Here is a 27,393-nt window from a genome sequence, read left to right on the forward strand (position 1 = left end):
GTTTGAAAGTTAGTAAGTTAGCCTGCCCAGCTTATAGTTCCTGGCAGAAGACAAGAGACTCCTGGGCCAGAAACAAAGAACTTGATTACTCACAGCACAGCTGACATAAAAGGCAGCAGAGCTGCATATGCACTTTGGTTCCTGTTGCCCTGAAAGTCCATCGGCCTGGTGCAGAGCAGCCAGTGTGGATGCTGTGCGCACAGTGGGTCTGTGTCCCAGGTAAGGAACTCCAAACTCAGGAAACTGCAATCTTTGAAAGGGGCTGCTAGCAAACCTGCCCAACTTTTGCCCCAGAAGGAGCCGTTATCTTTATTAGAAACATTACCTCTATCCTCCCAGGCTGTTTGCCATACAAGCAGCCTCGGAAAGTGAGTGCAGGACAAAATCTTTCAATGCCTTTGCTCTGAAGATGGGTACAAACACAAAATACCCATGAAGAATCGCTTCTGAACAAAATGAACACAGTCCTGGTTTTCCAGGAACATATATGTTAGTGAAAGAGAAACCAACAGCAAGCATAACTAAAGAAAGGAACAAGAACATGTCAGAGAATGATAAGTACAAGGAAGGAAACACAGCAGGGGAAAACTAGCAGGGGAATAACATGACTGAGGGTGCCTTTAGCCAGAGTGGTCAGTCAGGTGGTTGCCCCGAGGGGGGACGTCTGAGCAGAGAGAAGACCCCAGCCTTGGGGACGTCTGGGGTGAGAGCTAAAAAACAAATATGCACATGATCCAAGTTTAAGTTTTAGATTAGTGGCGTTTCCTGTGGTTTTCCTGCAGAAGAGACATTTCTTGGAAGTTTCCATTTTAGCTTAATTAGACTTGAATGTGTTGCGTGCTAACATGGTCCTCTGCAATTGAAGATTAATAACTGAAGGCAGCAGAGCATGGTTCTTTGGGAAGAGGAAATGTCTTTTCCCCTGTATACATGACAGTGAACTTAATCAAATGTATTTCTCATTATCTGAAAGCATCAATATTTGTGGGACATCCACAGGCCTCAAAGTTTACATATATAAACTATGCTGCTTATTTTTATTTCTCTTACCCCCAGGTAGGGTCTCGTCTTCCTTTCAGAGGATAGAATGCTGGTTTCAAGGACTTTCTTTTATTACATGTCCCAAGTGTCAGCAGACAGTGCAATTACCCCACCCCTACTCTGCCCCACCAGCAGCAATGGAGGTTTGTACACTGGTTACATGCAAAGGCCCAGAGTTGTCACACACTTACTATTGTGTGACCTTAACTTCTCTGAGTCTCAGTTTCCTCATTTGTAAAGTGGGACAATATTGACACCTGCCTCGCAGGGTGGTTCTGAGGATGAAAAGAGGCCATGTGTGTAAAAGGATAGCCCAGTGCCTGGCACTTAGTAGGGATTCAGTGATGGAATGATGATGGAGATATTGATGGAAAGCAGAGCCAGACCGGAGACCCTCTACGGTCAGACATAGATGATTTTTGTTTTTATCCACAGTCTAACAACTTCACACTTCAGTGACGTTTCAGTTGAAAAGAGACTTTGGGGACTTTCTTGGTGGCTCAGCGGTTAAGAATCCGCCTGCCAATGCAGGGGACACGGGTTCGAGCCCTGGTCCAGGAAGATCCCACATGCCTCGGAGCAACTAAGCCAGTGCACCACAACTACTGAGCCTGCACTCTAGAGCCTGCGAGCCACAACTAGGGCTCGTGTGCCGCAACTACTGAGCCCACGTGCTCCAACTACTGAAGCCTGCACACCTAGAGCCCATGCTCCACAACAGGAGAAGCCACCGCAGTGAGAAGCCTGCGCACTGTGAGGAAGAGTAGCCTCCGCTCGCCGCAACTAGAGAAAGCCCACATGCGGCAACGAAGACCCAACACAGCCAAAAAAAAAAAAGGAAAAAAAAGAAAAGAGACTATCTTTGACATGGCACTGAGATGGATCAGAATTCAAATATCATGTGAATTATCATCAACATCTTGGAACCAGCTGAAGTCACTGACATTTTTATGTTTTAAAACACATGTATATATGGGCTTCCCTGGTGGCACAGTGGTTGAGAGTCCACCTGCCGATGCAGGGGACACAGGTTCGTGCCCTGGTCTGGGAGGATCCCACATGCCGCGGAGCGGCTGTGCCCGTAAGCCATGGCCTCTGAGCCTGTGCATCCGGAGCCTGTGCTCCGCAACGGGAGAGGCCACAACAGTGAGAGGCCCGCGTACCGCTAAAAATAATAATAATAATAATAAATAAATAAAAATAAAAAAATAAAAAACACGTATAGGGCTTCCCTGGTGGCGCAGTGGTTGAGAATCTGCCTTCTAATACAGGGGACATGGGTTCGAGCCCTGGTCTGGGAAGATCCCATGTGCCGCGGAGTAACTAGGCCCGTGAGCCACAACTACTGAGCCTGTGCATCTGGAGCCTGTGCTCCACAACATGAGACTTTTTGATAGTGAGAGGACCGTGCACCGTGATGAAGAGTGGCTCCCACTTGCCACAAATAGAGAAAGCCCTCGCACAGAAACGAAGACCCAACACAGCCAAAAATAAATAAATAAAATTTAAAAACATGTATAGGATTTACTTTGAAATGCATTAAAATATAAAATGTATAGATGGGTAGATATGTGATAAAGCAAATAGAACAAAATGTTGATTGTAGAATCTGGGTGGTGGTTCTATAGAAGTTCACCATCCACTTCTTTCAACTTTTCTGTGTGTTTGACATTTTCATAATAAAATGCCAGCAAAAGATACGTACAGAGTCTTGACCGTACAGCCAAGCTATAATCTTGATATTTTGTCTTTGGAAATCTTTTTTTTTTTCAACCTAAATATATGAAGGAATGCGGTGACTTAAAAAGAAAGTATCTTCTAATGCCCATTTCCTCGATGACTGACTCTTCCACACTTAAAGAAGCTTCTTAAAGAAGCTCTGTAGAAGTTGGGGTTTATTGAGTCAAAGTTCAGAAGCCCAAGATTAATAACAGTCACAATCACAGTAGGACAAATGGGTGTTTAATGTAGCAATCACCATTCTAGATGCTTCACATTTAATCCTCACAAAACTCTTTGGGATACAGAGTATTATTAGCCCAATTTTACAGATGAGGAAACACAGGCATAGAGAGAGAATAAGTAACTCACTCAGAGTCACAGAGCTAGTAAGTGGTGGGTTAGTAACACTGAGTATTTGATTCTGTCAGATAACTAACCCCAAACTAAGCTTAATGGGAGGTGGAGAGCGGTTATCAGTGGAATTCAGATTTGTTTGGGTTGTGTTTTTTTTTGCTATTGCTTGTTTGTGCTCTGAGTTACATAAAGGATGTCCTCTTGTGATCAGAAGCAAGCTCATCTATGCCGGCTATCACTGTTAAAAGGACAGTCTTAAATATGTGCGGAATTATCATTGTGATCGTTGTTAAATCCAGCTATCCACTCCTACCTCTGCTGACTTCTCCTGTGGACATTATGGTGTATTCCATTCATTCTAAATATGACACTGAATAATTAGAGGACTGTATTTTTCTAACAAAATTGTTTTCTGAAAACCTTTTATAGGGAAAGCAGAGAATATGAAAGCCTTTCTAAAGAGTGCAGAAGGCTATTTTGTCCTGAATAAAAGCACTACGATTGGAAGGCATGAAAATTCAGACCTTGTTTTAGAGGTAAGACCTCTTCCTAGCCAGTCCCCAACCCTCCCTACCCCTCACACCACCAAAAGTCCTTACTGTTCTGTGGACTCCAGTCTCTTGTAAAGCACAGCCTCTGGCTAACAGTCCCAGCCTTCCTCGGTGTGCCACCAATAACCAATCCCGGCATGTGCTGGGTCTCCCTGGCACATGTGGTAAGAATGAGCACAGTGCAAAGTGCGATGGGCCCTGTGTCCTTTGCTGACTGTGTCTGCAGTGTCCCACCCTGATGGCGTGGTTTGGAAGGTGGGCTTAGAGCTGATGCTTGACCTTCACCTGCTCTGCGTCTGGCAGCCACGGCCACCTGAAGGGCCCAGCTTGAGCAATGGCCTCTCGCCCTTTCCAGAGCTTCTGGAGACTATGGGCCCCTCAGAACCCTCCCGTGCCCCCGTACCTCCAAGTAGTAAATCAGGGTAAGCCCTGGGCATGGCCTCAGTGCTCTCTCACTTCATTTCATTCCATTCTCTGAATTAGCTGTGGCTTGGTCCACAGTCCCAGCTCATTGACAGCCAAGGAAGTTGGAAGAAATTGTAAGTAAGGAATTATACAAACAGTGGCTTTGAGCCTTTTACCATTTTGAAAGGGATTAAAATATTGAAGCAGAAAGAGAAATGCAATGGAATCCCTTTAGGACTGTGAAAGGCAGACCACTCTCAGACTTCACTCAACAGATTTTTTTAAACTTTATTTTGAAATAATTATAGATGCACAAATAGTAGAGGGAATGGCACGAAGCATGTGTGGAGACCTGTGCCATTTTACCACGTGTGGATTTGGGTGTGGCCCTCAGGATATAGGAGTATTCCATCATCAGAGATGTCCCTTGTGATGCTCCTTTTATAGTCACAATTCCTCCTCCCACCATCGTCCCCACGCTCCGAAAACCACTAATCTGTTCTCCGTCTCTATAATTTTCATCATGTATGTATGACCTTTGTGATTGATTTTTTTTTTTTTTAGTCAGTGTAGTGCCCTTGACATCCATTTAGGTTATTAGCTTGTTCTTTTATTGCTGAGTAATAGTCCACGGTATGGACGTATCACCTGTGTTTAACCATTCACTTTTTGAAGGACATTTTGTTTCCATTTGGGGCTATTACAAATAAATGTACTATAAACATTTGTGTACAGGTTTTTGTGTGAACATAAGTTTTTATTTCTCTGTGATAAATGCTCAGGAGTATGATTGCATGGATTAACATATGTGTTTATATATATTCGGTTTGTAAAGAAACTGCCAGACTTATCCAGCATGGCTGTACCATTTTTCATTTCCACCAGCAATGTATGAGACACATCCTCACCAGCAATTAGCATAAACACTGTTTTTCATTTTAGCTGTTTTAGTAAGTGTGTAGTGGTATTTCATCATAGTCTTAACTTGCATTTTCCAAATCGATAGTGATGTTAAATATCTTTTCATGTACGTGCTTGCCTTCTGCATATCCTCTTCAGTGAAATATCTCTTCATATCTTTTAAGTGTCTCTAATCGAATTGTTTAGTTTTTTTACCATTGAGTTTTGAGAATTCTTTATGTATTTTAGATATGAGTCCCTTGTCAGATAGATGGTTTGCAAATATTTTCTCCCATCCGTACCTTGTCTTCTCATTCTCTTAGCAGAGTATTTCACAGAGCAAAAGCTTTAACTCTTGATGAAGTCCAGGTAGTTATTTTTTCTTTTATAGATCATGCTTTTAGTGTCATGTCTAAGAACATGCCACAAGGTCCCTGACCCTGAGGATTTTCTCTTACGTTTTCTTCTAAGTGTTTTATAGTTTTATGTTTAAATCTATGAACCATTTTGGGTTCACTGTCGTTTATGATGTGAGATTTAGGTCAAAGTTCATTTTTCTTGCATGTGGATATTTAGTTGTTCCAGAACCATTTGTTGAAAAGACTATCCTTTCTCCATTGAATTGCTTTTGCAAGTTTGTCAAAAATAATCTGGCCATACTTTCTATGGGGGCTACTTCTTAGTTCCCTATTATGTTTCATGGATCTATTTGTCATAATGGATCTACCATTATGAGATAGCCTTGATTACTGTCGCTATGTAAGTCTTAAATCAGGTAGAGTGATTCCTCCCACTTTTCCTTAAAGAAATTTTTTAACCTCTTCTAGTTGCTTTGCCTTTCCATTTACATTTTAGTGTAAGCCTGTCTGTATACACAAAATATCATGCTGTAATTTTGATTGGAATTGTGTTTTATCCTATATATCAATGTGAGAATAATTGATATACTCCTATATTGTCCTCCAATTCATGAACATGGTATATTTCTCCATTTATTCAGTGTCTCTCATGAGTGTTTTGTAGTTTTCAGCATACGAGTCCTGAACATGTTTTGTTAGATTTACACTTAAGTATGTCTCTCTCTTTTTTTTTGAGTGATTGTAAATGGTATTATATTTTTAATTTTGGTGTCCACATGTTCATTGACAGTATATAGAAATACAGTTGATTTTTGTATGCTTCTTGGTATCTTGCAACCTTAACTGCACTTTCTTATATAAGGGCTTTTGTAGATTTCTTGGGATTTTATACATAAACAATCATGTCATCTGCAAATAAGAACAATTTTATTTCTTCTTTCAGAAAAGGAGATCTGAATGCTTTTAATCTTCTTTTCCTTGCTTTATTTCCCTGGTTAAGACTTCCAGGACTCTGCTGAACAAGAGCAGTGTATAAATCCTTATATTCGCTTGTTCCTGACCTTAGGGGAAAGCAGTTACTCTTTCACCATTAAGTAGGAGGTTAGCTGTAGGGTTTTTATACATGTTCTTACCAAGTGAGAAATTTCCCCCTTTATTCCTAGTTTTCTGAGAATGTTTATTGTAAACGCAACAGATTTAAAGATAACTCCATGAACCTCCCCGTGAGATTCTCCTCCATGATATGGTCTCCCTTCAAGGACACAGAACATCTGTTCAGTGTGCAAAGTGGGAGGAAAAAGAAGAAGGAGAAGAACTGTAGTTTCTTCTTTATCCTAACAAGGCATAGATTTGGGGTCGTTTTATTTCCTGTCTGGCTAAAGTAGAGACAGAGATCTCTGTTTTGAACCTGACTATGATATTAGAAAACTGTAGTAATTTTTAAAAGCACAGGCTTTGGAGATAGACAGACCTGGGTTTGAATCTCATTAGGCTACTTTGTGGCTGAGTGACTTCAACCAAATTACTTAATCACTCTGAGCTCCTTTTCCCTGTCTGTAAACCTCTTACCTCACAGGGTTATTCTGAGGATTAAGTGAGAAATGCATATAAAGAGCCTGGCATGTGGTGCTCAGTGAATGACACAATGATCATTATTATGGTCTCATAAAACAGAGACTGAGAAGAATCCTCAGTGGTGCACAGGGTTGAGATGAGGACCCACTGACATTAATAAGCCATTTGGAAAAGGGAACTAATGAGGACAGTTACTAACGAGACAGAAATTGAGTTGCATTCATTGTATATAAATAATTGACTGCTTACTGCTCCTCAGACTTAGCTTAAGAAATACGTCACTAGGCTTCCCTGGTTGCGAAGTGGTTGAGAGTCTGCCTGCCAATGCAAGGGACACGGGTTCGTGCCCCGGTCCGGGAATATCCCACATGCCGCGGAGCGGCTGGGCCCGTGAGCCATGGCCGCTGAGCCAGCGTGTCCGGAGCCTGAGCTCCACAACAGGAGAGACCACAACAGTGAGAGGCCCGTGTACCGCAAAAAAAAAAAAAAAAAAGTCAGGGATTTATATTACTAAAAATCATCCTTGCAATTACCCAGAGGTTACATCTAGCAAATAAAAAAGATTGTTTGTTTTATTTGCCTGGATCAATCCTAAAGAATAGGCAGTCATGCTTCTAAAGATTTCTACTCATCAGCAAGGCTGACATGTTGTTTTGACTATTGGTATTGTAGTATTTCGACATCATTTACTCTTTCCGATAATGGAAGGTAGTTACATGCTTCTTGTTTTTAAAAATTGGGAGAAAGGAAAATATAAGGAAGAAAATAAAAGTCACTTGTAATCATTTGGCTCAGGGAAAAATCAATATTGATATTTGCTGGGTTTTACCCTCCAGACTTTTTTCTATATCCTGTAAGGAGTTTGGTTCCCTAAGGCAGTAGGAAGCCTGTTTATAGCCAGGCTAGTGAGAACTGTTTATAGTCAACAGTGATAACTGTTGCTATCACTCATTCATTGCACAGTATTTACCCAGAGCCTCAGCACCGAGCCAAGTCTAGGGGTACAGTGATGTCAGAACTGGACATGGTCCCTGCCATCAGGAAGCTGCCAGGAGAGAGAGAAATAAGTCAAATGATCCCACAAAGGTGTGACTAATTCCATTCCAACATTGGGGCTGTAAAGGAAAGGAATATGGAAGACAAGGAGGACTTAACTAGACAATAGGAGAAGGGAATGGCATGTGCAAGGGTCCTGGGGTGGAAGAGCATATTGTGAACCCAAGGGACTGAGAGAAAACCAGGGCGTCCAGAAGTCAGAGTGGGAAGGAGGAGGGCTAAGGGACAAGTCGGCCTCCTTCATGTCACCATAAGGGTTTTGATCTTTATCTGAAAAGCAGTGGGAAGAAGGCTTGAAGGATTGTAAACAAGGGGGAGACCTGCCAGTGAACATCCCGGCTGCTGTGTGCAGACGAGCCATCAGGAGCTCTATTCACAATCTCCCCTCTCCCATTTTACATGGCTCAAAAGCCTCAGCCTTGCTCATTTCACAGCTAAACCTTGCAAGTTATAATTTATATGATTTGATGTGCCTTGTAAACTGTATTTTTTAGAGTTGGATATGGCTGTTATTTAAACTCTGCTGAGAAAGGGACTCAGTTCTTCCAGAATGAAGAAACACCAAAGCCAGTGGTTGTTGGATTTTCCTCATGTTTAAGAGTGGTTGTTCAACATGAACTCCTAGGCATTCTGACCCAGTGGGTTTGGGGTAAGGCCCAGGAATCTTCACATTTGTATGCTCCCCAGGTTCAGGTGGGGGGAATGGAGTCCCTGGAGTTGGTTCCAGGACCACACTTTGAGAACCCCACCATCAGTGCTCCCTCCCTCTCCCTTCTTGATCAGCAGAGCTCCTGCTTGTGTGTGTGTGTGTATTCTTTCAATAAACTTTGTTTTGAGGAAAAGAGAAGCGAAGGGTAAACAATGAAGGGCTGACTGACCCTACCCCCTCCCCAGGGACTCCCCCAGTCCCACCCTGGGGAAGTCCCAGGATCCCTAGAAGACTGAGCTCTAGGACAGCCCAAGTCAGTGCAGGGCTGCAGCTAGGAAGGTGGAGATGGAAGAGAAAAAGAAAGAACAGACATGACAGGGGGTTGAAATGCTGGTGTCCACACCTCACCCTCGGTGGTCAGTGTCCTGCCAGGCATCTCCTTTCTCATGGGTTTAGCCATCTCTCCAGCCTGTGTCAGCCCTTCTCGCGTGGGATCTGAGGGTCGTGAAGCCAGACTGATCTCATACACATACCCCAGATCCCATCCAGCCGGATGACTCTCGTCCCTTTTCCTGGCCCCTGTCAGTTCTGGGCTGCCTCTCAGGAAAGAACCAGAGCCTACACCTTAATCTTGTTTATTATTATTAAACAAGGCTGCTGGGATTCTCCTATTATTTGCGTAATTTCACGGACATGCAGGTATGTCTGCTCTGTCAAAGGACACACACAGCTGTAGCTCTGATGGGCATGGCCAAATTGTCCACCAGAGGTTTCCGGATGTGGTGTCCTGCCAGCAGTGGACGCCCGTCTCCCACTCCCTCCCCAGCCTAGGGTGCTGACCCCCCATTGGATCTTCACTGATCTACGGGGTGAAGTATGGTACCTGTGTCATTTTAATTCACATTTCTCTTATTCTAAGCGAACACCTGCATTTTGAGACATAAGGTGACAGGTGGACTCTCTGTGGGGAAATCCACGGAATGAAACAGGCCTGGGAGGGTGCACTTGCTGGCTCCCCATCTGCATCGCGCTTGTCCTCCTGCCTGGGTCGTGCTCCCATCCTCCCCCCTCACCCCCACCTCACCCCTGGCTTCTCCCCAAGTGCTCCTTGCTCTGGTGGTTCACCTGTTAGGTCTCACCAGTCCTCAGGGAATGTTTTGCCCCCTGTTTGGGAACTGGCGGCTGATTTCATTGGTCAGTACCCAGCACAGCAATTGATGGGACTAGTTTCTCACCAGCAGATGGAGGGCTTCCAAGAGGAAAAAGTTCAGAGGAAAGGGCTAGATCGTGATCTCATTTTTCTCATTTTTTTTTATTGTGGTAAGATATGCATAACATAAAATTTACCATCTTAACCACTTTTATTAAGTGTGCAGTTCAGTGGCATTAAATATATTCACACTGTTGTGCAGCCATCACCCCCATCCATCTCCAGAACTCTTTGAATCTTGCAGAACTGAAACTGCACCCATGAAACAACAACTCCCCTTGTCCCCCCATCCCAGCCCCAGCAACCACCGTTTTGCTTTCTGTCTCTATGACCTTGGCTACTCTGGGTATCTCATATAAGTAGAATCATAACAGTATTTGTCTTTTCATGACTGGCTTCTTTCACTGAGTATAATATCCTTTCACTGAGTATAATGTCCATGTTCATCCATGCTGTAGCATGTGTCCGAATTTCCTTCCTTTTTTAAGGCTGAATAATATTCCATTGTGTGGATTCACCACATTTTGTTTATTCATTCATCTACTGATGGACACTTGGGTTGTTTCCACCTTTTGGCTGTTGCAAACAATGCTATGAACATGGGTGTATAAATATCTCTTCAAGGCCCTGCTTTCAGTTCTTTGGGATATATACCCAAAAGTAGACTTGCTGGATCATATGATAATTTTATTTTTAATTGTTTGAGGAACTGCCATGCTGTTTTCCATAGTGGCTGCACCAAGTTACATTCTCACAACAGGGCACAAGGGTTCCACTTTCCCTGCGTCCTCACCAACACTTGTGATTTCCCTTTTTTTTTATAGTAGCCATTCTGATGGATGTGAGATGAAAGAAAGATCATAATCTTTTGAATAGCATACATAATGCAAACAGCTACAGCATACATTTATGGACTACTTACTGTATCTCACATGGCTTTATACATCATCTATGTATGTTCTGCATATATATTTATAGAATTATATCCACAAAACAAATCCTGTGCGGGTGAGAACTACTATTATCATTATTATCCTCATTTGATGACATGGACATGGGACTCAGAAAGGTTAAGGAACTGGCCCAAATCACACAGCTAGTCGGGGGAGGTGGGGCTGAGTTTCAGACTGAGCTGACTCAAGCTTCTAAAAACAGAAGCTTCACTTTTTGAGTGTAAATTTAGCTTAGGGAACATCTAATATCTAAATTGGAAATTCTCAGTTAACTGAGATAACAAGATAATTGACTAAGCTAGGGAAATTCCACCCTGTGGAATCGAGAATGGGGGTTGTCAGTGAAATGTGAGATGAATGTTCTTGTGATCCTCATTCATGCCACAGACTGAGGTGGTGCCATCTAGGGGGGGATTTGGGTAAAGAGGAAACGTTGACCTGGTGCTTTCCCAGGAAGAGGAGCATTGGGGCTGTTAAGTGGGGGCCCAGCAAGAAACACCACTTATCTCTCCAATCCAGCCAGAGTAAGTTCTCTGCTTATAAGGACTGGTGGAGTTCAATTAGTCCCACCTGGATAACCCAGGATAGTCTCCCACTTTTTAAAAAATTTTTAAAAAGTTTTTGGCTGGGTTTGGTCTTCGTTGCTGAGCACAGGCTTTCTCTAGTTGCAGCGAGCGAGGGTTACTCTTTGTTGCGGTGCACGGGCTTCTCATTGCAGTGGCTTCTCTTGTTGTGGAGCACGGGCTCTAGGCACGCGGATTCAGTAGTTGTGGCACGTGGGCTCAGTAGTTGTGGCTCGTGGGCTCTGGAGCGCAGGCTCGGTAGTTGTGGCACACGGGCTTCGTTGCTCCATGGCATGTGGGATCTTCCCGGACCAGGGCTCGAACCCGTGTCCCCTGCATTGGCAGGCGGATTCTTGACCACTGCAACACCAGGGAAGTCCTTAGTCTCCCTCTTTTAAGAGCACTGATTAGTAACCTTGACATCGGCACAGTCCCTTTGGCCACCTCATGGAGCATATTCCCAGGTTCTGAGGATCAGGGCATGGGCATCTTTGGGAGACCATTCTGCCCACCACATTAATACTACCACCTGACTGGACCGTTGCTTTGCGACTGGTCTGAGAGCTTTCTGGAAGAATCAGTAGGATCAATGCCACAGGCCATGGAGAAAGATGGCTGGATGAGCTGGCAGGTGATAATCCCGTTACCAAGAGGGCAGGAAGCAGGACTGGTTGAGTGAGCACCTCAACATCCCGGAAGCAGCCAGGCAGTTTGGGGCCTGGAGATGAACCAGGGGTTGGAAATACACACCTGCGAATCCAGGGGGTGGCACAGTGGCCCCAGCCCATGGACAGAGTGTGGAGGAAATGGACATCTGCAGGGAGAGGAGCCCGGCGTGGAGACCTGGAAGCAGTCAGAGAGGTGAGGGAGCCAGAGAGCTGCTGCCAGGCTGAGGGTATTCATCACAGAGACAGCTTGCTTTGTGCCAGGTACTGTTCTGAGCACTCTCGAGTGTATTAACTCATTTCATCCTTAGGAGGTTAATGTTGTTTGCCCCACTTTACAGATGAGGGCGTTGAGGCACAGATAGGCTGAGTATCCTGCCTGAGGTCACAGAGGGAGGCTGGGGCACTGGGCACCACGCTCGGGCAGTCTGATTTCAGGACCAGCCTCTCCTGAGGCCTTGCCGGTCCACAGGGCTCTCCCGGGGAGACCGGGGAGGAAGGATCCAGCTGACGGGGAAGCAGAGAAGCTTCTTCTTTCCTTCCAATCCCAGACCCGTCATCTCACCAGCGCCTGGCCGTTTCCTCATATCCTTATTCTTTTGAAAACCCCATTTTTTTTTTTACTATTTCTGCACTACATCCCTTTCTGGAGGCAGTGGGGGGATGGGGCTGGGGGATGGGATAGCCTAGAACCAAAAGGTTAAAAGAAATAGATAAAACACACACACACACACACACACAAACACACACACACAAGTTAATTTCAAAAATGTTATCCCACTCCTTAGAACATGTCACCAAGCAGTACCTTTTGTCAATCCTACGAAGCCCAGCTTATCAAACTCATTTTTGCTGCTCAGGGAGCAACCAAAGAGAAGCAAAGAACCGTGCCCCAGGCTGCACAGCTGGAAGGTAGCAGAGGTGGGACTTGAACTCAAGGCTTTCTAACTCCAGAGCCCATCCTCTTGCTCATAATAGAGAACATTTCCCATTTGCCCTATGTTCTCTTCTAAGTGCTTTAGTATGTATTATATCATTTATACGTCACCAGTAGCTTATAAGACTGTCCTTTTGTTACCTTACAGATGAGGAAGCTGAGGTATCACTTGCCCAAGGTCACCCTTCTAGGAAGTAGGAGAGCTGGACTCGAGCCCATTCTAATAACCACCACGTTGCCCTGCTCCCCCAACCCCTGAACCATCAGGCCACGTGCCTCTCTCTGAAAACTGTGTCTCATGTCACAGGGAGGCCGAGAGCCCGAGGAGGCCCCCGAGGGCAATGGCAGTGGGTTGAGGACCCAGCGGGAGAGGACCCTCTTGAAGCCATTTGACAATAAAGGAAAGGAAGGGGGAAGGGGCGGCGTTTCCAGGCCGAGGGGGTGGTGAGCACGTTCACAGGTTAGACGGAAGTTACACTGTCAAGGTGAGGATGCAGAAGAGGAGATGGTTGAGGAGAGGGACCAGACCAGGGTGGGATGAAGGCAGGACCACCCGGAAGCCCTTGGCAGCTAAGAGAAGCCTTGAAGGTCCCATCTAGGAGCTTCTCCAAGCCTGGGAAGTCCAGGTCCTGGCAGGGAGCTGAAGGCACATTCACAGGGGTGTGGAGTGATGGAGGGGAGTTTCCTGAAGGGACTCCATAGGGAGTGGGCAGGGCTCAGAGAAACCACAAAGGATAGTGCAGGGCCCAGAGCTAGTATGAGTGAGGACTGTTCCCACCCCCAGAGCTGAGGGGTGAGGGGCAGGGGCATTTCCTGGGACCTGGAGACCCCGAGGGCTGGGTAGAGTCCTCTGAGGGAAGCTGTGTGGCCCCAGAGAATGGAAGCCAGGGGAGTAAGTACCCCAAGCTCTCTCCCTGCTCTGATCTCTAACCCCCCCATTGGCCAAACCCAACCAGAAACCAGACACAAGGAGCCCATCAGCCCATGGATGTAGCCGCACAGGTGGGCCTGCTGGGCAGAGGGCGCCGTGTAAAGGGATGGAGGAGGGTCGGGAGAAGCAGACGGAGGATGCAGGCAGGTGCAGGAGGTGAAGACCTAGGAGGCTGTTGTCAAAGTAGAATGAAAAGCCTGAGAGCAGGGACCTGCTGGCTGGGGGGCCCAAAGGGCACTGGGCCAGCCTCAGGACAGAAGTGTGAGGGTGGCAGGAGGGTTTGGGGGCCGGGATGGGCTTGAAGGAGCTGGTGAGCTTGAACAGGGCCCAGGCTGGTTGAGCATAGGGCATTACCCCTAGGGAGCAAACAGGGAGCAAAGGCTACGTGACTCAAGGAGAGGACGAGACAGAGGATAAGGAAGGCCGGGAGTGGGAGGTTATGGTCTGAGATGGGGCTTCCCAGTGCCAGGTGATGCAAGGTTGAAACCTAGCTCCAAAGGACGGTTCCAGGTACACGTCGAACCTCAGCGACAATGTCAGTGAACCTCAGGGCAATGTCATAACTAAGTCAGCTTCCCGAGGAGGCTTCCTTAAAGCACAGGGGTCATCAGAGCAGATGGTCATTCTTAATAGAAATTGAAACGTCTCAATATTTTATGGACTCACTATATACTTTTTAAAGACATTTTCAATGCAGGAGCCTTAAAAAATGCACTTGTTTTGTATATTAGGTCCTGCCTGTCTCCTCTCTCATTATTAAATCACTCTCTACTCTGAAAATCACAGGGTACAAATCAAAGGTACAAGTTTTGGAATTAGACTCGGGTTCAAACCCTGATATTGCCCTGGGCCAGCATCCTGATGTTGAGTGAGTCCCTTCATCTTAGCCATTTTTTAAATCGTGGTAAAATACCTATAAAGTTTACCGTCTTAACCACTTTTAAGTGTACAGATCAGTAGTTGTAAGTTATTCACATTGTTGTGCAACCAGCCTCAGAATTTTTCATCTTGCAAAACTGAAACTGTACCCATTAAACAACAATTCCCCGTTTCCCCTTCCCCAGCTCCTGGCAACCCCCGTTCTATTTTGTTTCTATGAGCTTGACTACTTTATGTACCTCACATAGTGGAATCATACAAAATTTGCTTTTTTGTGACACTTATTTCATATAATGTCCTCACGGTTCATCCATGTTGTAGCATGTGTCAGAATTTCCTTCCTCCTACACTGAATAATATTCCACTGTATGGATGGACCACATTTTGCTTATCCAATCATCGGTCAGTGGGCACTTGGGTGGCTTCCACCTTTTGGCAATTGTGAATAATGCTACTATAAACATGAGTGTACAAATAACTCTTTAAGTTCCTGTTTTCAATTCTTTGGGGTATATACCCGGAAGTGGACTTGCTGGATCATATGATAATTTTATCCTAAATTGTTTGATAAGCCGCTCTACTGTTTTCCATATCAGCTGCACCATTTTACATTCTCAGCGGTACATAAGTGTTCCCCTACTCTACATCCTTGCCAACACTTGTTATTTTCTGTTGCTGTTTGTTTGTTTTTGATAGTAGCCATCCTAATGGGTATGAGGTGGTATCTCACTGTGGTTTTGATTTGAATTTCCCTAATGACTAGTAATGTTGAGCATCTTTTTATATGCTTGTTGGACATTTATATATCTTCTTTGGAGAAATGTCTATTCCAGTTCTATGCCCATATTTGATCAAGTTATTTGGGGGTTCTTTTTTGTTGTTGTTGTTGAGTTATAGTTCTCTATATATTCTTCATATTAACCCTTTTTCAGATTTGTGATTTGCAACTATTTTCTCCCATTCTCTAGATGGCCTTTCACCCTGTTTATTGTGTCCTTTGATTCACAGAAGTTTTAATTTTTGATATAGTTGAATTTATCTATTTTTACTTTTGCTGCCTATGCTTTTGGTATCATATCCAAAAATGCATTGCCAAATCCAATGTCATAAAGCTTTCCTCCTGTGCTTTCCTCTAAAAGTTTTATAGTTTTAGACTATGTTTAAGTCTTTGATCCACTTTGAGTTAATTTTTATACATGGTGTAAGGTAAGAGTTCAACTTAATTCTTTTGCAGTCTTTCCCAGCATCATTTGTTGAAAATACTGTTCTTTCCCCATTGAATAATCTTGGCACCCTTGTCAAAAATCATTGGACCATATATGCAAACTTTTATTTCTGTGCTCTCTATTCTATTCTATTGGCCTATGTGCCTGACCTTATGTCAGTATCACACTGTTTTGATTACTGTACCTTTGTATGCAGTAAGTTTTGAAATCAGGAAGTGTGAGACCTCCAACTTTGCTTTTCTTTCTCAAGATTATTTTGGCTATTTGGGGTCCACTGAGATTCCATATGAATTTTAGGATGGATTTTTCTATTTCTGCAAAAACTGCTGTTGGGATTTTGAATCTGTAGATCCTGCTGTGTAGTAATGACATCTTAACAATATTAAGTCTTCCAACCCACGAATACAGGGTGTCTTTCCATTTATTTGTGTCTTTAATTTCTTTCAGCAGCACTTTGTAGTTTTCAGTGTACACATCTTTTACCACCTTGGTTAAATTTATCCCAAAATATGTTATTCATTTTGATGCTATTGTAAATGAAATTATTTTCTTAACTTCCTTTTCAGATTGTTCATTGTGAGCATATAGAAACACAACTGATGTTTGTGTGTTGATTTTGTGTCCTACGATTTTGCTAGTGAATGGTATTTTTTAGTTCTAAGAGGGTTGTGGTTTTTCATGGACTCTTTAGGATTTTGTACATGTAAGATCATGTTGCCTGTGAACAGAGATAATTTGACTTCTTCCTTTCGAATTTGGATGTCTTTATTTCTTTTTCTTGCCTAATTGCTCTGGCTAGGACTTCCAGTACTTTGTTGAATAGAAGTGGCAAAAGCAGGTATCCTTATCTTATTCTTGAAATTAGAGGAAAAGCTTTCAGTCTTTCACCTTTGAGTATGCTGCTACCTGTGGGCCTTTCATATTTGACCTTTATTATGTTGAGGTAATTTCCCTCTATTCCCTGTTTGTTGAGTGCTTTTATCATGAAAGAGTGTTGCATTTTGTCAAATGCTTTTTGTACGTCCATCGAGATGATCATTTTTTTCCTTCTTTCTGTTAATGTGATGTATTACGTGGATTAATTTTCATATGTTGAACCATCAGGTCTGCATTCCAAGAATAAATGCCACTTGGTCATAGTGTATGATCCTTTTACTGTGCTGTTGCATTCGGTTTCCTCCTGTTTGGTTGAGGACTGTGGTGTCGGTGTTCATAAGAGATATTGGTCTGTGGTTGTCCTGTCGTGTCCTTGTCTGGGTTTGGGATCAAGGTGATGCTGTCCTCTCACTTCACCTGTTGAGTCTCAGCTTCTTCATCTCTAAGATGGAGATAACAATAGAGTCCCTGTTTAGGGCTGTCATGCAGATTAAATGATAAAAATGCACACAAAATGCTTCAGCAGGGCCCAGTTCACAGGAAGCCCTCAAAATATGTGAGAGGACGATAAGGATAATAATAAAAATAATAATGAATAAATAACAGTTCATCTCATAGTGGGACAGCTCAGTAGGCTGGGGCTTATAGACTCAGTCTGTATTAGCAGCAGGGCGTCTGTCCAAGAGCAGCATTTAGCAATTTTCCAAGTAAAGGGAGCGAGTGATATTATAGGGCCGAACTAGGAAGCTGTCTCCTGGCCTAACATGTGGTAGAGGCTCACCCAACTTTGTGGAGTCATTGAAAACTTCCTGCTTGCTTTGAGTTCTTAATAATGGCCTGACAGTTTTTGAGGAACTGAACGCAGTGAAGCCTGGCAAGAGACAAACAAAATGTCACAGACAGAATTTCTCTCATTCATGGGTTATCAAAGGTTCAAAGGACACAAAGATCAATGGCAATGGTGATGAAGATGATGTGGGTGACATTTTCCAAAGAGCTAATGTGTTTTCATTTTTTTTAATACTTTATTTTTTTGAACAGTTTTAGGTTTACAGGAATTTTAGCAGAGAATACAGAGAGTTCCCATATATCCACCCCTCCAATACACACAGTTTCCCCTATTATTAACCTCATGCATTAGTGCGGTACATTTGTTACAACTGATGAACCAATATTGATATGCTATTATTAACTAAGTCCATAGGTTACATTAGGGTTCACTCTTTGCGTTGTACGTTCTTTCGTTTTGACAAATGTATAGTGACAAGTATCCACCATTACAGTATCATAAAAAATATTTTCACTGCCCTGAAATCCCCTGTGCCCCTCCTCTTCATCCTGAGCCCCAGAGCCCCTGTGCCCCTGGCAAGCACTGATCTTTTACTCTCCTTATAGTTTTACTTTTTCCAGAATTTCATACAGTTGGAATCATACGGTATGTAACCTTTTCAGACTAGGTTCTTTCACTAAGCAATATGCATTTAAGATTCCTCCATGTCTTTTTTGTTATTTGATAACTCGTTTATTTTTATCACTAGTATTTCATTGTATGGATGTACCACAATTTGTCTATCCATTTACCTTTTAAAGGACATCTTGGTTGCTTCCAGTTTTTGGCAGTTATGAATAAAGATGCTGTAAGCATGTATCCAAAATAAATGAGTCTTCATGGATATAGAGAACAGACTGTGGTTGCCAAGGGGGAGGGGGTTGAGGGAGAGATGGAGTGGGGGGTTGAGGTTAGCAGATGTGAGCTGTTACATCCAGGATGGAGAAACAACAAGGTCCTACTGTATAGCACAGGGAACTATATTCAATATCCTGTGATAAACCATAATGGAAAAGAATATTTTAAAAAGAATGTATATATATGTATAACTGAATCACTTTGCTGTACAGCAGAAATTAATACAACATTGTAAATCGACTACATTTCAATAAAATAAATAAATAAACAATATAAATGAGTCTTAAAAATCAACAGTAAGAAACCAAACAACCCAACTTAAAAATGGGCAAAAGAGCTCAACAGACACCTCACCAAAGAAAATCTACAGATGTCAAATAAGCATATGAAAAGATGTTAAACATCATATATCATTAAGGAATTTCAAATAAACATGAAATATCTCTTCATTTATTTAGACTACTTTGATTTCTTTCATCAACATTTTGTAGTTTTCTTCATATACCTCTTCACATAGCTAAGTATTTTGTGAGATTTATTCCTAGGTAATTCATTTTTTTTTTGGTGCTAATGTAAATGATGTTGTGTTTTTAATTTCATATTCCACTTGTTCATTGTTGGTATATAGGAAAGCAATTGACTTTTGTATATTAATCATGTATTCTGCCACCTGGGTACAATTGCTCATTAGTTCCAGGAGGGCTTTCTGTCGGTTCTTTGGGATTTTCTGCATAGACAATCATGCCATCTGCAAAATGGGCAAAAGATCTGAACAAACACCTCACCAAAGAAGATTTCTTTTTCCTTCCCAATCTATCTTTTATTCTCTTTTCTTGCCTTGTTGCATTAGCTAGGACATACAGTACAATGTTGAAAATGAGTGGTGAAAGGGGACATCTTCACCTTATTCCTGATCTTAATTGGAAAGTTTCTAGGTTCTCACCATTAAATATGACGTTAGCTTTAGGGTTTTTATAGATGTACTTTATCAGGTTGAGGAAGTTCCCCTCCATCCCTAATTTGCCAAGAGTTGTTGTGGTGGTTTGGTGGTTTGTTAGTTTATCATGGATGGTGTTTAATTTTGTCAAATGCTCTTTTTGCATCTACTGTTATGATAATGCGATTTCTCTTCTCTGCTCTGTTGATGTGATGGATTACATTAATTGATTTCCAAATGTTGAACCAGCCTTGCATACCTGGAATAAATCCCACTTGACTGTGGTGTAGAAGTCTTTTTATACATCACTGGATTCAATTTGCTAATATTTTGTTGAGGATTTTGCATCTATGTTCATGGGAGGTATTGGTCTGCAATTTTCCTGTTTTGCAATATCTTTATCTGGTTTTGCTATTAGAATAAGCTTGGCCTCACAGAATGAGCTGGGAAGTGTTCTCTCTTCTTCTATTTTCTGGAAGAGATTATTTAGAACTGATATCATTCTTTCCTTAATGTTTGATAGAATTGACCAGTGAACCCATCCAGGCCTGGTGCTTTCCATTTTGGAAGGTTATTCATTATTGATTCAAATTCTTTACTAGATATGAGTCTATTCAGAGTATTTATTTCTCCTTGTGTGAGTTTCAGTAGATTGTGTCTTTCAAGGAAATGGTCCACTTCATTAACTTATAAAATCTGTGGGCATAGAATTATTCATAATATTCCTTTATTATCCCTTCAGTGTCCATGAGATCAGTAGTGATGCCATCGCTTTCATTTCTGATTTGAGTAATTTGTATCTTCTCTATTTTTTTCTTGGTTATCCTGCTAGAGGTTTGTCAATTTTATTGATCTTTACAAAAAAAAAAAAAACCAAACAGCTCTTTATTTTGCTGACTTTTCTCTATTGTTTTCCTGCTTTTTATTTCATTCATTGCTTCTTTTCTTGTGCTTGTGGTAGGCTTATATTGCTCTTCTTTCTCTAGTTTCATAAGGTGGAAGCTTAGATCTTTTCAAATGTATGCCTTCAATGCCATAAACTTCCCTCCAAGCACTGCTTTCACTGCATCTTGCAAATTTTCATAGGTTGTATTTTCATTTTCATTTAGCTCAAGATAAATTTTTATTTCCCATGAGACTCCCTCCTTGACCCATCTGTTATTTAGAGGTGTGTTGTTTAATCTCCAAATATTTGGGGATTTTCCAGCTGTCTTTCTGGTATTGGTTTCTAGCCTAATTCCATTGTGTTCTGAAAACGTACTTTGCATAATTTCTATCCTTTTACATTTGTTGAGGTATATTTTGTGGCCTGGAATGTGGTCTGCTTCATGAATGTTCCATGGGAGCTTGAGAAGGATGTGTGTTTTGTTGCTGTGGGATGAAGCTGTGTGGTTGCCAGTTAGATCCAGATGATGGTAGTGCTGTTCAGTTGAACTTCATTCTTCCTAATTTTCTGCCTGGTGGGTCTGCCCGTCACTGACAGAGGGCTGTTGAGGTCTCCAGCTACCATGATGGATTCATCTGCTTCTCCTTGCAGTTCTATCAGTTTTTGCCTTCCATACTTTGATGCTCTATTGTTGGGTACATACAATGAAGGACTGTTATGTCTGCTTGGAGAATCGACCCCTTTATCACTATGTATCGCCTCTCTTTATCCCTGATAACTTTCCTTCCTCTGAAGTTGGCTCTGCCTGAAATTAATAGAGCTACTCCTGCTTTCTTCTTGTGTTTCAGTATTTTAAGTGCCAAAGTGTTTGGTAGGAATTTGAAAAGTGGGTAAAGGCACAGTCATTTGAATCAGGCAAACCTGGGAACAAGCCAAGCGAGTCAAAGTGGCTGGCTGTGGGCACACTTAATCGTTCTATGCCTCAGTTTCCTCATCTAAGAAATGAGTAACTATCGGACCTACTGTACAGCACAGGGAACTATATTCAATATCTTGCAGTAACCTGTGATGGAAAAGAATCTGAAAAAGAATAGATATTATATATATGTATAACTGAATCACTTTGCTGTACACCTGAAACTAACACAACATTGTAAATCAACTAGACTTCAATAAAAAATAAATTTTTTTGAAATGAGGAAGTATCCCTTTGAATTATTGTGAAGATGAAACGGGATAATGCAGTAAAGCACAAATTTCCTGGCATTTGTGTAATTACACATAATGTGTCATTAATATATTCTACTAATATATGCAGTTATATTATTATCTATTCATATACTATAAGCTATTATTAATATAAGCTATAGGTTATAATTATATTGTGGGACATTAGTATAGATTTCTAAGTCCAAGTACTCTCTATGAAAGTTGGGTGAGGCACTCTGAGAAGAGTGACTTAGAAAATAGTTGCAAAGTCTCAGGCTGGAGTGGATGGCTCATAGGCAGTGTCCTGAGAAGACAGAGGACTTCGCACGTGCCCTGCAGACCATAGTCCAGGGCGCCGGGGCCAGGGGGGGATGTGATATTTCCTCCTTGGTGCCGAGTTTTGCTCATTCTTCTTATTAAAGTGGTTACACAGGAGGTTTCTGACGCCACTGACAAATCACTGTCTGGGGTCTCTCTCTTTTGAGGGAAATGTGGTCACACCAGGGCCCCTATTGAAAAATAGATCATCTTTGGTTAGATAAATTCTGATTAGCTTTTAAGAAGCAACAGTAAGAATTAAGCACATGGGAAAAACCTTCATTGTACACCAAGGCTTTTAAAAGGTAGTTATAAAACTATGTTTTGTGGTGTGAGCTCAATTGTGTTTAAACTTTTTAAAAAGATTGTAAGCATAGAGAAAAGACTGGAAGGATGTGAACCACCGTGTTCTCGGTGCCTGCCTCTGGGGGATGGGAGTCTAAGTGATTTTATGTCTTCTTTGTGTTTTTCTCTAGTTCTCATTTTCTGCATTATTACAAAAAACATGTTATTTTAAAAATGAATAGAACAAACAACAATTATTACAAAACCTCCCCTTAACTTTAACACTTGCAGTAAATGGACAGTTGTCACTTGCCAACTGACCTTTCTGGTTTGTGTTGGGCCATTTCTGCTGTCTTGCCACTCGGGACAACCAAAAGGATACTGGCATGGGATCAGAGAACTATCAAGTGGCCATTCCTGGCCAATTCCCCCCGAGTTCCCTCTTGCCTCTGTGTTGCCTGACGCCCTACCCCAAAACTGGGCATCTATTCTGGGTCTGCTGTCAGGGTCTGGTGACCCTCCAGTCACTAGCTGTGTGGCCTTAGGCAAGTCACTTAACCTCTCTGACCCTCAGCATCCTCCTCTTAAAATGAGGATTGCAGTGACTGTCCAGCCAGATGAAGTGGTTAGCACATTGGGGCACCCAGTGTCAGTGGCACTAGTTATTCCTTGTTATTCCTGTTATTGCTGGCTCTGACTGTCCCCCTTCTGCATTTCAGTCTGCAGACGTCGACAACCATCACGCACTCATTGAATATAATGAGGCCGAAAGCAGCTTTGTTCTCCACGACTTCAATTCCTGCAACGGCACGTTCGTCAATGAGTGCCACATTCAGAACGTGGCTGTGAAGCTCCTACCCGGAGACATCCTGAGGTTTGGGTCCAGAGGGCTGACCTACGAACTGGTCATCGAAAACCCAGCCTCGGTGAGTCCAGGCCCCTGCGGGGGTGGGGTGGGGTGGGGTGCAGAGGTGCCGTGTTGTGTCACCTTCTGTGCAGCCTAGGGCTCGGGTACGGCCACAGGTGGAGTTCGTCTGGAGCGCGTCACTCTTCCTTTCGCGATTCTGCGAAGTTCAGCCCCATCGCGTGGGTGCCCGGGGAGAGCGAGTCCTCGCGCCCTCTTCTGGGCATTTCGTGGAATTACATGCAAGGGTTGCCTAGCGACCAGCCCGGAGCGAGAGCGTTTTCCTGAAAAGTGAAGCTTGGCGAGGGGAGGTGGAAAGCAAGTGTGTGCTTTTGAAGATGCAGAGATGGATGCTTCCTTTTTAGGCAGATCAGTGCTCTGCAACTTCCTAGCTTTGTGACCTCGGCCAGGCTTCTCTGTATGCGTGGGTCTGGGTCTTCTCAGCGGTGCAGGGCGTTGAGAGAGTATCTATGTATAAAAAGTCAAAGTCTCTGGCCAGAGTAGACGCTCAAGGCCTGCCAGCTGTTATCACACCGGATCAGAAATGTTCCCGGGATCAGGACCTAAAGTATGGCCCCAGGTTAAGCGGAACGTAACCCAAAATTCGCCCAGCAAAGCTCAGTGACAAGAAGTATCTAGTTCAGTAGGGAGGCAGGATGGGGGCTGGTTAGCAACACAGTCCTGGGTCAGAACGCCAGCTCTGCCACTGGCCTACTCGGTGCGCTCTTGCACAAACCATTGGACCCCTCGGAACCTCGGTTTCCTCATCTACAAAATGGGGCCAACGACAGCAATGACCTTGCAGGCTTATCTCGAGGGCTAAATGAGATGGTTATCATTGTAAAGCTCCCAGAATAATGCCCATTCGTGGTGAGCACACTATTAATACCTGTCGTGTGTGTCCCAGAGAGACGGCGTGTTAACCTCACTCCCCAGCACCAAGAACCCTGCATGGACTGAGACCTCCGAGGCTTAAAGTCCTTTCTGGGACGAGGCTGGGTATAAATAAATAAAGTTTAGAGAATCTAGACAGAATCCTGGGGTGTGGGTCCACTAGGCAGCCTTAAATACTCACTCAGAGAAGATGAGCACCGTCCCTCAGGCTGCAGGGCCCGTGACACTGCATCCACCACGTTTGGCTTTGAAAACCTGGGACAGTTTTCTCCTGCTGCTTCTCAGCCCCCTTTTCCTCCTTGGACCAACATTAAAGTGTGCTCACTTGTGGGATGCACTGGGATCCACTGGCCGCCCTGAGGAGGGGCTCCTGACATAGAAGGTGTTGACCTGATCAGGGGTTCTCAACATGGGTTCTAAGGATCCCCCTCGTCAGAAGCACGTGGGGAGCAGACCAACAGTGCAGATCTGGGCTTCACCCCAGGCCTGAGGACTCATACTTAGGATTCCCAGATGAAATACAGGACACCCAGTTAAATCTGAATTTCAGATAAGCAACAAATAATTTTTATGTACAGGTGTGGCTCAACTATTGCAAGGAACCATTTATGCTAAAAAATTATTTGGTGTTTATCTGAAATTCAGATTTAACGGACACCCTATAGTTTATTATATATTGATTTATTCACTTCTTTATTTATGCGAAATCTGGCAACCATACACATCCTCCCTGGGAGTAGGGCCTGGGAATATGCATTCTCACAAGCTCCCTGATGATTCTGATGCACCGCCAATAGGAGGGAAACCGAAATTTAGAATCATTTGTATGGAACACTTACAGAATTTTTTAGGGATCAAAGAAAAGGGGATTTCACACTCCCAAGCCTGAAAATCCAAGTTCATGAAGTTTGATTCAATGTGCCCCAACATGTCTGATTCCAAGAATTTTTCAGGAATGTTCAGTCAAATTACAGGTTCCCAGGCCCCCTCCCTGGGAAATTCTGACGTTGTGGCTTGCCCGTGGGGAGAAGAAGAGGGGGAGCAGCAAACAATATCTGCATTTTTTTCTTCTTTTTTCCTACAAAGATATTTATTGAAATATTATTTATAGGGGCATAAAATTTGAAACCTAAATTTCCATCCAAAGGGGGCATTGTTTAATAAATTATATTGTTTAATATATTCTAAGGAGTTTAATATATTCTAAGGAGTTCGTTATATATGGAATACTCTTCTGCCTTTTTAAAACACAGCTTTATTAAGATATAATTGACATGCAATAAACAGCACATGTTTAAAGTCTGTAAGTGGATGGGCTTTGACATATGGGTACACCTGTGAAACCATAGCCACAATCAAGACAGTGAACAGCTCCTTCATCCTCCAAAGTTTCCTCCGGATCACAGCATGTGTTTGTTTGCTTGCTTGCTCTTAACAGCTTCACTGAAGTACAATTTACATAACAGAAACTTCACCCATTTGAAGTGTCCAATTCAATCAATTTGAATATATTGATGGAGTTGTGCAGCCATCACCACAACCTGCTCTCAGAACATTTTCCTCCATTTCTATCACCCCAAACCTCGGAGAAACCTTGGAGGTATTTCATTTTGGGGTTTGTTTTTAACTTTTAATTTTCAAAATTATGGTAAAATACACATAAAATTTACCATCTTAACCATGTTTCAGTGTACAGTTCACAGTGGCATTAAATCTATTCACACTGTTGTGCAGCCATCACCCCCATCCATCTTCAGAACTTTGTTCATCTTCCCAAACTGAAACTCTATGCCCATCACATCAAACCCCCTGCTTCCTTCCTCCCCTCCCACCATGCATTCTGTGTCTGTGAATTGGACTATTCTAGGTTCCTCATATAAATGGTATCTTACATTGTTTGTCCTTTTGTGACCATCTTATTTCACTTAGTATGATATCCTCATGGTTCATTCCAGTTGAATATTTCATTGTATGGATTCACCACATTTTGTTTACCTGTTCATCCATCCATGGCCACTTGGGTTGCTTCCACCTTTTGGCCATTTTGAGTAAGTTTGTTATGCACACGGGTGTACATCTATGGAATGGGGACTTTATTTTACAAGGTGCTTCTTATATAATTGTGGGAAAAAGTGATGACGACCTCTAACCTTGAGTAGATAAGACGGAAGAAGATGCTTTGTAAGAAGAGAAACCAGGAGAGCAGCAGGAGGAATCACTGACGTGAACAGCACTGTGCTAAGCAATTCACCTGCTCTCCCTTATTTCACGCTCATAGCAACCTATGAGATGGGTTCTCCCATGATCCCCATTTTACAGAAAAGGAATCCGAAACTCAGAGAGGTTAAGTAATTTCCCCAGGGCCACACAGCTAGTCAGTGCAAATTAAACACTATCCCCACTTGCGGAAAAAGGAGGGGAGAAAACCATTTAGTCTGATGCTAGCTGGAGCAGTAGCCTTGACTGGTTTTCACACCGAGGAAAGCATACTCTCACGGTCACTCGAATATGCACGGATTTTTTCAATTCTTATTCCTACACGCACTTGCACCTTGCTTCATTCCTCAGTTGACTGCAGGCAGCTGCACAAGTGTTCCCCTGGCCTGTGCCCAGGGCACTTTGCAGGACTCTCCATAGCCCCATCTTCTCAAAAGCGCTCTCTGCTGGGGCGTCCCCAGCTTGAGAAGCTTCCATCCATGATGCTCATATTCATGGAGGGGTCCTTTGCAGCATCCGTGTGAGGGTGGCCTGTGGACTGACTGACACGTTCCTACAAATTCCACTTCCTGATGACCCCAACCTGCTGGCTGTTTAAAAGAAGAGAAAGGAAGAGGGGAAAAGGGAGAGGTATTGAAGAGCACCTCTCATCAAATATTTTGAAGCCCAGTTTTTCTAAAAAATTCGTGGCCGTCTTGCTTCCGGCCTATTCTTGTTTCCAATTGATTTTGGGGTCCCTGGTGAGGGCGCTGTGTTTCCTCCTTGGATGGAGTTTCCACGGAGGACTGCCCTGATATCATACAGATTCAGTATGATGAGAACTGTTCTTCTCCCAACAAAGAGTTCCCAAATGAAAGCATTTATTTCAGGCTTTGTGGTGACCCTAACCAGTAGAGGAGGGTGTGACGGCATTTTATTGGGGGAGGCGGGGGAGGTGCGGGCGGTTAGGAATCCAGATGTGTTTGCAGATGTCTCAGTGCTTAGAGCACGTGCCCTGAGGTCAGGCTGACTCCAGCGCCGTCCCAGCCCTGCTCTTGACCGGCTTTTATACTGGACGTGCCCAAATCATCTACCTCTCAGGGCCTCGGTCCCCACTCCTGTAACAATAGTTCCTACCACCTTGAGTGACTGTGGAATTAAGTGGGCAAAGTGCGTAAATTGCTTAGTCCAGCGTCTGGCACCTAATAAGCACATGATAACCCTC

The 27,393-nt window shown here is 43.3% G+C and overlaps 1 protein-coding gene and 1 pseudogene across 2 annotated transcripts in view; both read left to right on the forward strand.

Moving 5' to 3' along the window:
• LOC308610912 (centrosomal protein of 78 kDa-like) overlaps positions 1-27,393 on the forward strand; it is a 460,151-nt pseudogene that overhangs the window by 247,375 nt on the left and 185,383 nt on the right. The gene's annotated exons all lie outside the window — the stretch shown is intronic.
• LOC308610923 (forkhead-associated domain-containing protein 1-like) overlaps positions 1-27,393 on the forward strand; it is a gene marked incomplete at its 3' end in the record, with an annotated part of 110,605 nt that overhangs the window by 1,054 nt on the left and 82,158 nt on the right. The window contains 2 exon segments of the mRNA XM_081259906.1: positions 3,547-3,653; positions 22,894-23,100. Coding sequence (XP_081116032.1) covers positions 3,561-3,653; positions 22,894-23,100 — 300 coding nt within the window. The 5' untranslated portion in view covers positions 3,547-3,560.

The sequence above is a fragment of the Mesoplodon bidens genome, assembly GCF_964165515.1.
Source record: "Mesoplodon bidens genome assembly, contig: HAP1_SCAFFOLD_96, whole genome shotgun sequence".
Taxonomy (NCBI): Eukaryota; Metazoa; Chordata; class Mammalia; order Artiodactyla; family Ziphiidae; genus Mesoplodon; species Mesoplodon bidens.